Source organism: Thamnophis elegans, chromosome 8 (genome assembly GCF_009769535.1).
Source record: "Thamnophis elegans isolate rThaEle1 chromosome 8, rThaEle1.pri, whole genome shotgun sequence".
Taxonomy (NCBI): domain Eukaryota; kingdom Metazoa; phylum Chordata; class Lepidosauria; order Squamata; family Colubridae; genus Thamnophis; species Thamnophis elegans.
The window spans coordinates 36,501,656-36,516,850 of record NC_045548.1 but is presented as its reverse complement, the minus strand read 5'-3'; the positions used below and the strand labels follow the sequence as shown (position 1 = coordinate 36,516,850).

At 36.0% G+C, this 15,195-nt stretch overlaps 1 protein-coding gene across 1 annotated transcript in view; it reads right to left on the bottom strand.

Annotated features, from left to right (window-relative positions):
- The window catches only part of LOC116512450 (chloride channel protein C-like), a 69,398-nt gene that overhangs the window by 37,374 nt on the left and 16,829 nt on the right, over positions 1 to 15,195 (bottom strand). The window contains 4 exon segments of the mRNA XM_032222937.1: positions 10,235 to 10,406; positions 11,348 to 11,519; positions 13,143 to 13,231; positions 14,133 to 14,230. Of these exon segments, the coding sequence (XP_032078828.1) occupies positions 10,235 to 10,406; positions 11,348 to 11,519; positions 13,143 to 13,231; positions 14,133 to 14,230 (531 nt within the window).

The window sequence follows — 15,195 nt, the reverse complement described above, 5'->3', positions numbered from 1 at the left end:
ATCCCATCTCTCAGGGCCTATAATAATTCTATATGCATCTTCTTACCTATCAACAACTTCTTCAGCTTCAACCTCAATAATACACAGGCAAACAATTGATACAAACTCAAGGTAAACCGCTCCAAACTCGACTGCAGAAAATACAACTTCACCAACAGAGTGGTCGATGCCTGGAATGCTCTAGCCAACTCTGTTGTTACATCCTCAAACTATCACAGCTTCAACCTTAAACTGCCTACTGTGGACCTCACCCCATTCCTAAGAGGTCCGTAAAGGAGACATGCATAAGCGCACCAGCATGCCTACCATCCCTGTCCTACTGTCCCCATTTATTTGTATTCATTTCCTTTGTTCATGCCCATGTTCATCCTTATACCTGCTATCTTGTACATGTTTGACAAACTAAATAAATAAAATAAAGTAAAATCTTCCCAATCTTAGCCTCAGGTTTCAAGTGCCTATACCAAATGTTTAATTGGGATTCTCATTGTTTTAAAATTATGTCCTGGTGCTTCTTTTTTTTCCCTCCAAGCATACCATCTTTTTTTTAAAGTATAAACATTTTTCTGGACAGGAATCCCAACCCCAGAAAAATTTGAAGAAACTAGTTAAAGCAACTTTTGGAAGCACATTAGTAGTGGAGGCATTGCAGTAGTCAGAGGAAGCAGAGGAGGGGGGGGGTTGCTAGTGCCTCCCTCCTACAGTAGCTGGGAAAGGTGTCTTGCCCAATGGTGAAATTCATTTTTTTTCACTACCAGTTCTGTGGGCGTGGCTTGGTGGGCTTGGTGTGGCTTGGTGGGCATAGCAGAATCTCCATTCCCACCCCATTCCAGGGGAATGATGCTACAAAATATCCGTTCCCACCTCACTCCAGGGGAATGATACTGCAAAATTTCCATTCCCACCCCACTCTGGGGCCAACCAGAGGTGGCATTTGCCGGTTCTCCGAACTACTCAAAATTTCTACTATCTGTTCTCCAGAACCTGCAGGATTTCACCCCTGGTCTTGCCCCTTCCTGCCCTCTGATAAGCAGAAATGAGGCAAGACGGAAGAGCCAGTAAGCATGCGGACAGCATTTTGGGGCTTGAGTGTGACCGAGATTGCTCGAGAGTTTATTCTTGCCTGGACAAAGAGAGATTTTATTTCCTTTATCAAAACATAATATATAAAAGCTAAATTGACTGAACAAACCCTGATTTATCAAAGAAAGGGTTGATCTGAGAAGCTGTTCCAAACCCATTTATCTCACATATTGGTTTGTTGCATTTCCCCAATTGTTGTGATGCATTTCTATGCCAGTTGAGTTTTCATTATTTGGAATATATTGTCAGGTAAGAGAAAATAATACAATAAATATATATTCCTCTAGATGTCCCTCACTCAATAATTGGTTATGTTTTTATTTTCCCTTTGGGGCTTAGGAGAAGATTGCTCCCATAATGGTGAGCACTGCTTCATCCCCATTTATTCTATTGGGGACCTATCACTTTAGACACCGACAGACAAAATGTGTTCTAGGAAGAAGAACAAACATTTTTCTCTGCACCATATTGAATTTTTAAAGTACATTCTTTTTTTCCCCTAAACTTCAAATGTGATTACCATATGGTGACTGTTAGGTATAATTATAACTTTAGTTGAGGTAATAATTTAATTAAAAATGAATAAAGTACATGTTTGATTTTAGTCTATGTTTCTTCAACATTGGGAGGGGTAAGCCTAATCAGCAAATCCATGATTCTGGGAAAATGTTACATAAAATTACATTTTCACTAAACTGTTTTAGATAGATATACTTTCCCATGAAATTATACCTTTTTGTTTTCTTGTTCATAAAAGTTGAACAGTTCCATTTTGAAGTTGTGCTGAACATAGCCAGAAAAGCACTTAATGTCACCAACAGATGTTTTGCTTTGCTTTTTTGCAGCAGATGGAAGCTTTGTCCTTTTTCTTTCCCAGGAGGAAATGCCAACAGGGTTGTGATCCAGCCATGACATCAAACTGTGACAGTTTACTTCTGAGTATCAAACCTTTATCACTGGTATGAGATCTTGCCATAGACTGCAGATATTTATGACACCAGCTGTACTACTGTTGTACAGACACAAGTATTGATATCCTGATTCTGTCAAACCTAGGTTTTATTCTATATATATATTAATGCTTAATAAAAGAGTAAACTCTTCTGTACTTTATCACAGTAACAATGCCAGAGAAAGGTTTATCACTTTCTGAGTTAGTTTTTGTCATTGCTTGTCACTATTTGGACATAAATAATATGCATCCATCTGGAATATCTATAGAAGTTGAAAATTGTACCAGGTGAAAATATAAATCAAGATTTATTTTTACCTGTAGAAATGACTTCCCTATTATTAAATTGTCTCTTATTGAATTACTACTTTAGGGACTCAGAATCCTCCAAAATCTTACAGCAGTGTTTCAACCTTGCTGCCCACTTTAAGAGGGATGGACTTCAACTCCCAGAATTCTCCAGCCAGCTTTAGTTGAAGTCCATCCCTCTTCAACAAGAGGGGGGGGGATTGAGAAACACTGCCCTAGTGGCAATGCCAGTCAGAGCTCCTGATAGTAAGATAAAAAATCCAGAACATAAGGACAGGTAAAATCCTGCAGGTATAGAAGAATATAATTCACCCAGAAGTAGCAACTTCAAAATTATACCATGACAATTCACTTCTGTGTTGTTGCCAAAAAGTCAACATAAACATAGCTGAAATGTTTAAATCAGTCTGGGAGCCAAATAAAGGTAAATGTAAAGGTTCCCCTCGCACATACATGCTAGTCGTTCCCGACTCTAAGGGACTGTGCTCATTTCTGTTTCTAAGCTGAGGAGCCAGCGCTGTCCAAAGATGTCTCCATGGTCATATAGCCAGCATGACTAAACACCAAAGGCACACGGAGTGCTGTTACCTTCCCACCAAAGTGGTCCCTATTATTCTACTTGTATTTTTTACATGCTTTCGAACTGCTAGGTTGGCAGAAGCTGGGACAAGTAATGGGAGCTCACTCCGTTACGCAGCACTAGCTATTCAAACCACTGAACTGCCAACCTTCTGATAGACATGCTCAGCATCTTAGCCACTGAGCCACCGCATCCCCATGAGCCAAATAAAAAAGCATGCAAACTGGATAGGCACTGCTATATTATTGGGGAAGAAAGTGAAACTTTCATAAGCAGATGTGGAAAAGCAGAGGATCATATCAATCCAATGAACATCAATTTTACACACACACAGTGTGTGTTTGTATACATATATATGTATATACATGTGTGTGTGCGCGCGCATGCAATAGAGAAAGACATTGAGGAATTTTGTGACAAATTGTAATATGTGCTCAATCAAGAAAAGATGGAGTACTATTAATCAGTGACTGCATAGCAAAAGTTTGAAAATTGAGATAGCTGGAATCACTGGAACATTTGGACCGAGCAATGAAATAAGGGAGGAAAAAGGTTTATGGGGATTTCTGAAGAGATTATTTGTTTATTGCCAAAGCCTGCTTCAAGCAAAATAAACTCAGGTTCTATAAAGGGACACCAGCAGATACAAACACTGGAATCAAATCAAACACATAATGGACAACAGAAGATGAGTAAATGCTATCCTATCAGACAGAACACTTCCAAGTACAAACTACAGAACAGAGAATAAATTGTGTTAAATATATCAAGTTACGCTTAGAAAATTAATGAAAAGAGCAGGAGGAGTGGAATAATGTAAGTCAGGATACAGGATGAACATAAAGAAGAGACTAAGTATATTTACCTAATGTGCAAAAGACCATGAGACACTATAGGAAGAGCTAAGATATACGGTTATGAAAGCTGAAGCAAATATATTATAAAATTTCAGTGAATCCAAATGGCTTTTGGAACAAGTTATTGTGATAAACAAAGAAAAATAAAAGATTAAAAAATCAGCAATATAGAATTTCAAAATTAAGCTAATTGAAGTAATGAACATACAAGCACAGCTAAGCTAAACAAATAAAGATCAATAAATAATACCTCAATCAAGAATATCAACAAACGATGGATAATAACAAGAAAAGAAAAATGAGAACTATTTTTAAGATCAGAGAAACATTCATATAGCCACAATGGAATTACTTGGAGTAATCATGAAAGAAATCCAAAAGAGACAAATTAGATTAAAGGAAGATGGAAATACCATAATTAAAAGTATTGTAAAATAAGAGAAACATTTGAGAGAAAAAGGCGTTCAAGAACCTTTTCCTTAGAGTGACTATTTTACTTCATTTTCTCCTGCAGCTTTAAAGTGCTAACAGTTACATGTCAACATAGAACAAAAATGTGGCAAATTGTAAGAGGTACTCGATAAAGAAAGAACAGAGTACTACTGACCTGTGATTGGAATGTAAAAGTTGGAAAATGGAGATATCTGGAATCATTGGATATAATCAATTATATCCCTATGCTGAAGAAGTAAGATGCAGAAGAATATGTGTAATTTACCAAAGTATCACACTAATTCTTTATGCCAGCAAAGTTTTATTTGACCAAAGAAGAAAGAGCCATATGTGGTAAAAGAAATGAACTAACAGACATGAAATCAGATAGCTAACATTAAAACAAGATTGTGGAGACACCATGAGATCATGAAGAATAGACTTACATGTGTTTTAATAACTTTGTCAAAGATTTAGGTTGTTTAGATCATGTTAGAATGTGACATATATTAAAACTAATGGAAGTGCTAGAACATCTGCTTATTCTTCCGAGGAACCTTCAACATCAACAAAAACTGCAATAAGAACTATGCTTTGTGAAATTAGAAAGTTTGAATTGGTTTAGAATAGAGAAAGGAATAAGACAAAAATTAATATGATCCCCATAATTGTTAAATTGATGTATTATAAGAATGGAATTAGTGACAACTGATATTTCATGTCTTGTTTTCAACAAGAGAATAAAGCATGAACTACAGCATTTCAGATATGCAGATGACACCATTTAGTTATCTAAAAATAAAGAAGACTTAGAAAAGTTCATTATAAAATAAATATGGAAATACATCTGGGTTCACAGTAAGAAAATTAAGATCCACCATCATGTTTAAGGTGAGAAAAATAAAGATGTAGCTGGTTTTCTTGGGTTCAAGAATAGATAAAGATAGAAAATATGCTGGAGAAGAAAAGGGAAGATTAATCCTAGGGAGGAAAGCCAATGATGATGATGAAGAATAAGGATATTTTTATGATTAGAAATATCAGAACATATAAAGCAAAGATGTTCTATTGGTAATATATGACTATAAATGTTAAATAACTGAGATGGATCAAGAAAAAAGACATAGATGCTATGAACTATGCCAGTGATGGTTAACCTTTTTGGTGCCAAGTACCCAAAGCATGTATGCGTGTGTGTGTGAGTGCATGTGTATGTGCCCCAATCCCCAAAATGCAATGCAAGCCCTCCCCCTGTGCATGTGCCCCCCTCCCCCGTTTGGCTTCAAGGTTGGTGCTGGAGACTTTTCAGGCCCAAATGGGGTGGGGGGAGCTCGCAAACTCCTCAGTTTCTCTCCCCAGCGTGCCCAGGCTTTCTCCTCCATTCTTGCCATGGAGAGAACCTGAGGAGATTGGGAAAGGCATGGGCAGCAGAAATGCAGGAGAAAACTAGGGCACACTGGGGGAAGAAAAGTAGAGTGCGCTGGGAGGAAACTGCGGAGATCAGTGAATGCCCTGCCCCTGCACATGCGCGGCAGAGATCCAAAGACCAGCTGGCCATTGGGAGGCATGCATATGCGTGGTGAGCCAGGCTGGGACTACGTCTGGTGTGCCTGCAGAGAGGGCTCTGCGTGCCACCTGTGGCACAGGTGCCATAGGTTCGCCATCACGGAACTATGCTATAGATTGGAAACAGTAACATGGTCTGCAAAATTAGCCGGTCTCTGTCTTGTACCAAATAAAACTGACTGCTGTCTTGAAGCTAAGATCAGGCAGCAGATCATATGAAACAAGACAGAATAGAAAAGTATATTGGTGAGGTTGAGGGAAATAGAACATATGATGATAGATGATATGGACTGATAGGGCCAAGAGAAGACTACCACCAGATACAGTTGAGATGGTAGATATTGGTCCATGCTGTCCAAAAGAATAAAGCATGCTAGCTTAATATCCCTGCTCCTACAAATGTCTGTCCTTCTCATTCTTTGTCCCTATATTATTCTTTTTAAATGCTTCCTGTCACATCTATATCTTCCTATATCTTCTGTTTATGTCCTCTTTTTGTTTTGCTACTTCTGCACAAGTTCATAGGTTGCTAGTTCTCTTTAGCTTCTTCACAGAAGAATATAATAAGTTTCATAAACCATTCACACTGCTCTTCTGACAAAGCTCAAGGGAAATAGTAAAATGCTGCTACATTTTTAGTAGCAATTTAAACAGCAATCCATACAGCTGCAGGACTACATCCCACAGGAAAGTGGTGATAATCTACTAGTACAGATGGCAGTAACTGGATTTAGATGATAAAATAGAATGAGGAGCAAATGAGCTGGAGAAAAACATTGTAAATCTCAAGAGCCAAATACATTTGTAGCCAAAAATAACAGCTGGGAAATTGGACTTCTTTGCACAAGAGAAAATCAAGTGTCAGTTGGCAAGTAATCTTCACTTTCTTTTGCAATAGTTTTGTTGTTGTACTCAGACATAATGAGAATGAAATATTATACTTTTAAAAAGACATCATAAAGCCAATGGGACTGGTTTCTGAGCAGAAGTGTAGCAGTCTTCTAAATTCTCTCTATAAAAATAGTTACTTTAAAAGTCTAGTAGCAACTGTCCTCACAATGAGTAAGCTTAAAACTGTGATTAAAGAACAGGGCACAATAAAGGAGAGTAATTGGTTGCACATATTTTGTAAATCTTTTGGCTTTATATGCCATGCAAGCACAGGTCTAGACTACTTAGTGTTATAATATACCGGATATTTAAACATCCCATCAAATTAAATTGAAAGGAAATATCTTTTTGTTGAATTTTGGGGTACAGAAGCTAAAGTATGATAAAGCTTAGAAGTGGTAATCATTATAGAACTGCGGGCACTAGATATTTTAATTTACCATCTTTAATTCAATATGCATCTGAACAAATAATGAAAATAAGCTGTATTCTTGCCAAAGAAATCTTCCAGACTAGCCTCACCAAGTCACTGCTATGGCAATATAAGGCCTGTTTGCAATAGTGATTTACTGCCATAGTTATGGCAGTTATGACCCGAGTTATGCTATAAATTACTCCTCTGGAAGGCTTCTGGAAAAGCCCTGAGCGATCACAGGATTTTTTCCCCTTCTTATATTTGTTTTCACACAAAGGGGAAAAAGTGGGTCAGGGGATGATTTCAAGGGCATTGGCAGGGAATAACCTACACTTCCTGCATTATATTTAAGTTATCTTTGTAACGGATTAGAAAATGGGAATAAACAAGATATAACTAAATGAGCCGCATGACTTAACCAAAAGCTAAATCTCCCTCTAAAAAGCAATTCCTATAAAATCAGATTTATGGAAAGTGTATGAAACAGTAAATATTATTTTTCTTTCTATGTTATTGTACTAATAACAAGGTGTTTCTACTTTATAGATAAAGATAAAACACCATCAGATTCTGTAAATGTAGCTGAGCAATTTTTATACATTCTAACAAACAAGTCTGACACTGTTATCCACGGTGTAATAAACAGAGGTGAATCTCCTCTAGAACACTGGTGCTTAAATCCTTAGATAGTCAATTCATATGACCTGTTAGGTCAAGGAATGTCCATTTATTCCAGAACATAGTCCCTGATAATTTTTAGAATTACCCGCACATCCACTTCCTCATCTGAGGCATATGGTCTTCCAGTCCAACTCCCTGCTTAAGCAGGAAATCCTATACCATTTCAGACAAATGGGTGTCTAATCTCTTCTTAAAAACCTCCAGCGTAGGAGCACCCACCACTTCTGGAGACAAGTCGTTCCATGATTAATTGTTTTAACTGTCAGGAAATTTCTTCTTAGTTCTAGGTTGTTTCTCTCCTTGATTAGTTTCCATCCATTGCTTCTTGTCCTACCCTCAGGTGCCTTGGAGAATAGTTTGCCTCCCTCTTCTTTGTGGCAACACCTTAGATATTGGAACACTGCTATCATGTCTCCCCTAGTCCTTCTTTTCATTAAATGGGTTTAATGGGTTTCATTAATACCCACTTCCTGCAACTGTTCTTCATATGTTTTAGCCTCCAGCCCCCTAATCATCTTTATTGTACTTCTACATGTGAGATGGGTGATATTAAAACATTTAAGGCTGTCTTAAGGTTTAAACAAATCCAGTGAATTTTTAACAAAATATACTTGCAAAACGATAAGGGACTTGTAATTTGCCTTATATGTAACCTGCATAACTACCCTCCCTGCCCCAATCTTGCTTCATTTTTAATTTAATCTTACATCAATTATTACTCCAATATACTATACTTCATGAAAGCTTTTGCCTTTTAATAAAATTTGTTAATTTGAAGACTTCTTCTGATTCAGAGCTTCTACAGTTATTATCTGACTTATCCAACTGCACAAAACTTTGAAGTAGTTTGTCTGGTCATACTTCAATATACCGTATTCCCATGCACATTCATATATAGTACATGCACACCTCTTCCTTTACATCCATCCATGCATTGCTTATCTGTACCTTATACAGTATTTCTCCATCTCGCATAGTCTCTGAGAAACTATGTAAAAAACCAAAACAAACATTTCAAAATTATTTTGGAATCTATCAGACAAAGAAATGTGTGCATTTACAGTTTAGTTTTTCAGCTATGCTATTGCACTGTTCATGTCCTTTTACTCTTGTCAAAAATATACGATGCCTGTATTTACTTTAGAGGGACATGAACTGAAGTTCTACGTCCCAGTCTAAAGAAAAGGACTCACAAGTGTTATAATCGCCATTTAGAGGTGCAACGCTAGGGTGCCAGAGTGAATACTAGCTATTCCTTTATGCTGCTACTATCCTTTCCTGCTTGTATGGATATTGAGTTTTCCTGACCTTTTAATCGGAAGTCAGTTGCACTGAACATAACATTCCACAAAGCTCCTAAACAATGTTCAGATAAAGGTTTTATTTTGCTCTTCAGATATTTTATTTGCAGAAAAATGATATTAAGACTAGGGTTTCGATTGTCTTAAACTCCAAATAGATCCTTTGGATTATTTCATTGGTAGTATATAAATAGTCCAAGATAAATAATATCTATATTCTATTTCAAAAGAACATTGATAATACATTTGCTATATAAAAAGCATTTATTATTGGGAAATCAATGTCTTATAGGTTTAGATTTTTTTAAAGGAGAAGAATACACCTTGAAGACTTATTTGTTTGAATCTAGATCCAGTGCCAAAATCAGGGACTGAAATAAGATGAATTATTGGCTCTTCAGACCCAAGAAGCAACTTTCTTAAGAACATTCTCTAAACTTATAAAGATGTTGATTATGATAACCAAGAATTTGGTTCCCATGCCCTCATGTCTAAAATGCCACATGTCATCTACTTTTTATGCCTTCTCCCCAAATTTCCTATTATATCTCTATTTATAATGCCTGGTGAAAAGCACAGAAACATTTATCTTGTAACTAATTATCAGTTTCTTTAAGAAATGTGATATTTCTCAAATCCTAGCATTTGGTCAGAATGTAGGGCAATTTTAGACAACATCAGCCAGATTAGAAACATCTGAATTCCAGTGGTATTTATTAAAGCCTCACTTTAAAAGTTATACTTATTCTAAAGTGACATTGTATTGTTTTGTGTGGTTTTTTTATATTTTATACTATACTTAATGTAGTTTTCAATTATTGCACTGCCTAGGGAGGCAATTTGCGAAAGGCCATATTGTATAGAAACATAAGATAGAAAAAAAGAACTATTACAGACCTGTGGGCATAACTTTCTCTTTACATCAAACAGTTATACTTCACCCAATTAGCAACATCTGGGTGAATCCAGTAAATTTCTTATTATCCCTTCCTAATGTAGCAAAATCTTCCAAACATTCTTATTAAAAAAAAACCTTCTTCAGGGCAAAAATCTAATGATTCCAGCCACTCATTGCTAGTCTCTCAGTCAGGCAACACTTCATCAAATGCTCTTTTGATCTAAGGCTTTTGATCAAACATCTCTTCCTACAAGTTACCTTAAACATACCATGATGACTGTAAGGGATATTGTTAGTCTTGAAACACCACTGAAAAAGGAAGCTGCTCCAATTGCAGCAAATAATCCAGGATCAATCCATGCATGACTTTCATCAGTCTGAATTCCAAAAATGGAAACTAATGCCAAACCAACAATTCTCCCATACAAAGCTCCTATGTATCTGCAAAAGAAAAAGAGAGAGAGAATTCTGCACTGAAAATGCTTCACATTGTGCCTATTTGATGATAAACTATTATTTTTATAATGATAAAATTTGGGTTATAGTCTCATGGATGGGAATACAAGATTCTCATGTTTAATTTAGCAATAATGCAATTGAAGGGTAGCTCTTGACTAACTTTGGCTGAAGTGATTAGAGCACCAGGAACTCTACGGGTTAAATTGGGACATTAAAAAATATTAAACAGTCTGTGGCTAACCATTTGTTTATTGTTGCCAAGAAAATTATATGAATAAATCCATATAGTAACTAGGAGTCATACTTAAATCAACAAATTAATATTTGTAAATATTTTATATTTTACTGCACAATAATTCTCCTAAAAGTGTTATTGGTATTCAAAGCCCAGACTGCTTTTTTTTTTCAAAATTATGAAAGTGGCATCGTGTTGTAAGTTCTGCCCCTTTATGATATATATGTGATGTCTCAAAGCACATATCAAACAGTTGGAGCTTTGGAGTTCAACAATGTTGACACTGCTTTTATCATATTGACTAATTTGGCCATCTCTGCAGATGCCACTGAAAATGTCCTGATTCTTCCATAACTACAATTAAGTTAGAAAGGAACTTCTCCCACAGGGTTGTTCAAGAAGCAGAAGCAGTGAATGACATTATGGAAAGGTGTGTGTAACAAAACATGTGTGTAGCTCAAAAACAGCCTCAAAAGAAATATTTGAAATATTGAAATGTTGAAAATAAGTTGGGGAAAATCTTTTCTGTAATAGGAGAAAACTTTGGGGAAGTTAAAGGACAGCACCATTTAACTCTTGAACAGAAATTAGGTGTCTCTTTAATCTTTGTGCCATATCCTCAGTTTGCTTTTTAGCTTATCAAAGATGACAGCATCCCAAAGCAGTAGAAAATGAATAGCATACTTACAGCATAGGTATAACCAAGCCACTTGCAACAGCAGAGCCTGCAGTCAAGCAGGACAACAAGAAATAGAGAAGAAGTGCCATAAAAAGAGAGGGATATCCAAATTCCTCATGAGTCCCACGTCTGAATAAGTACATGATTCCTTTCATGCCATTTTCTGCCAAGAGGGCAGCAGCTTTAAATTTGGATGGAGAGAGACAGAAGAGAGAAGAGTTCATAATCTAGATTTGTAAAACATACAGACACAAGATATACACCACATTCATTATGGTTTCCTCTCTTTTCTTTTTAGTTCATCATGATCAGTAAAATGCATATGGATACAGATTGTACACTGTTGTTATTATTGTTACTACATATTATTCCATTGATCTATATTTTCTCTCAAAAGGATGTTAATAGTCCAACCTGCTGCTTAAGCAGGAAATCCTATACTATTTCAGACAAATGATTGTCCAATCTCAACTTAAAAACCTCCAGTGTTGGAACACCCAAAACCTCTGGAAGCAAGTCATTCAAGTCTTTGTGACTTGGCTACTTAGCTTAATGTCTTACATAAACAGTAAACTCTCATATCCTAAATGAGAGTTACAAGCAACTTTATTTGCTATTATTATTATTATTGACTCTAATAGGCAGAGGTGGTGTCTCATGATGAGATGATCTTATCAAGGGGTTTGGCCATTTTTTTCAGTCTTTCTCCTTTTACTTTTAATTCTTTTTTAAACTCTATGGAAGAATCTAATCCAAATTCTTATATTCAAAATTTAAAAGCTGAGAGTTATAGATACATCATGGCATCAACTACATATTTCATGCAGTTGGATGTTCCAATACATAAAAGGGCTTTCATGCTATCCCAATGAAACATGCTGCCTTCATTCCTGCTGTAGGTACATACTGTATAAGAAGATACCACATCCATTATGCCCCTGTGGGAAAGGTAGATTCTATTGAGCATGCCCTCTTTTACTCCCAGTTTTATAGGGAATCCCATAGAGTCCTAATTATTCCATTTCTGAATAATGTCACAGAATTTACCATCCAACAAATATGCATGGTTCCTGCCATCTGACACCAGTTGCAACATGTTCAGATTATGTGTGGCTGAATATGAGCCACATGGTAAATAAGAGCAGCTGAACATGTTTGATTATGGCCTGCTAGATATGAAACTACTTCCAGCATTATATTTAGGACTACCTGTTATTTATATTAGCCAAAACCACTTGTATTAAGTGGTAAAACTTTTTATTTTAGTTAAAATTTCCGCTTTTAATTTACCCCATCATTTATTTTAATCCCTTTATCTTTATTAACTGAAACATTTTATCTTCAAGTTTCTTTCAGTTGAAATTACATCTTTACCCTCTGTTTGTTAGTAACTACAGTAAAGATTTGATTTAGCCCACTTTTACACCAAAGGAGGAAATTGACAACACCAGAAACTATCAGTTTTACTAGCAATTTTGGTTGCAAAAACTGGGATTATAAAATAGGGTAAAGACTGCTGGGTTATCTATCCCTGTTCTGGGAGAAAATATTGAAAGAGTATAGTATGGTTGGAATGTTTTAAGTAGAGAAAGTTCACAAATTCCAAAAGTAGCATAATTTGAATCCAGATATTGCTGTAAACCAAGTTTAACAACATCATAGGGCTTCTTGTAAAACTGATAGGTTTGTATTACAATCAGGGACCAGTCTTCAAAACATTTGTAGATGAATCTTGTAGAAGAATATTTAAGCAAAGTTGTTCTTGAACAGAGAGGGGAAGGAAAGAGATTTTTTTCCCTCTTACCTTCATTGAAAGTTTGGTTGAAAAATTCTGTTTCATTTGATCTACTTTGTAAAGTGGCTGATTTACAGTTATAGTCGCATATTTGCCAGCTAAGATGATGTATGATTGTAACCAAAATAAAAAGAAATCATAATCAGTTCATCATAAGAATATATAATGCAGGTGCCAAGGCAAGTATTATCCATGTTCTCCTTTCCCAACAGTATCTGAAGCTCTTAATGTGCAAAGTTCCTTCACATGCAAGATTTCATCTGAGCTAAATCACTTGAACAAAAAAAATGCAATAATGTCAAAAAACCACTTTCAATTTCAGTCAAACATTTGGCCGGTGGTTGGGGTAGAATACATTTTTCACCTACATGGTTATTTTTCAATGCATCGTGAAGTCACTCATCCACCTATTCAAAAAAGTTGTTTTCCAGTGAATTATTCTAAAATTGGTGATTATTTGTAATACATACAAATAGTATGTATACTATTTCTTAAATTTTTAATCACCTTTTGAGAAATGGGCGGTTTAGCTACATATATGATATAACCTTCCTATGTTTTATGTATGTGGCAATTAGCTTCCTTGCCTCCTAATCCAGAAGACAGGGCTCTTTGGGATGTCAACAATTCAAGCACCGGAGGTTCTGCAATTATTTAAGGAAATTGCATATGAAAATGCCTTTTTTCTCTCTGTGATTCCTGCCAGGTCTTAAAAATGCCCAATTCCATACTTTTTGACATCACTCTGAAATGATGCTGGTACTGTCATAAATCATTACAGAATCTCTAATTATGAGAAGGACAGCATTGCATATCTGAAGTGAGTATATATTCCATTTCCTATGCCTCCACTATGAAATATGTTTATGGACTAGCCCTCCAAGTTTTCCACCCAGGTCATATGGCATGCCTTGAAGTTACACAATTGAATCAGTTCTCAAACTGAAGTAGCCAAGAGCCATTTTAATATACATGTGTTCCATCCCTTTCACTACTTACCTTTGTGACTTACTAATTGGATCAGATGCTGGTATCCTCCTGGCAGGAGTGCAGTGAAAAAAATATGGCAAGTAGACCGTAGCAGTAATAGTTAAAACCTGCACATAGTATTTTAAAATACAGAAATAAATGTTTAATGATAGTTTAAAATCAGTCAGTTCAACACCACAGGAACATCTATAGTTATACTCACTCAATCTAGATCAAGCAATTTTACCTATCAGATTCAAAAAATATTTCAGAGAGGGGCATTAAAGCTCATGAAAGAGCAAAAATCAGAGCCAATGATCCAATAAAAATTATCTTCATAGGACTAGAACTGTCAAAACTATTTTTACCCATAGTTTACTGGTCTCCAGATTGAAAGTTTGCCCATAGTTTGCTAGTCTCCAGTTCTGCAAACTGTTATCCTCTAGAAATACTGTAATTTAATTATTGAATATCAATGCCTAATGAATTCTATAAATGGTGGGATACATGAGTGGCATAACGGAAGGCATTGGATTGGGAGATACAAGAATATTGCACTTCATTAAAGGAGAAAGATCGGTTTCTGAAAATGGACTGAAAATTTCAGTTCATCTAAAATAAACTGCAACACAATTAACTGATTAATCGGGTCATATTACAACTTGATGTTTGATGATAATAATCTAATTCAAAACACCACTTTGTATTTGGCCTGAATTCAATAGGCCAAATTGGAAGTGTGTTAGAATTGTACTTCAACTTATCTGATCACGGTCAGCAGAAGTAGCCTGCAGTACTGCATTCTGCAGTAGTATGCCATCATGGCTTATGGTGCAATGTAATGATGATGAAAAGGTAGTTTCCCTGGAAAAGCCAACTCCAAGGAAATTCCTTCTTACAGTCTAACAGGTAGCGACTGAAAAAACTGCCAGTTTCAAATGTTTAAAAATTGAGCAATGTTGGACTTCAGGGCTTAGTTACCATGATCTAGAAAATAGATTTCCTGATGTTTGCCAGAAACTATGATTAGTATCTTCTGAAGAAATCTTCTGTATAGCAGAACACAGCTGCTGGCAAAATGTCAATGTATCTG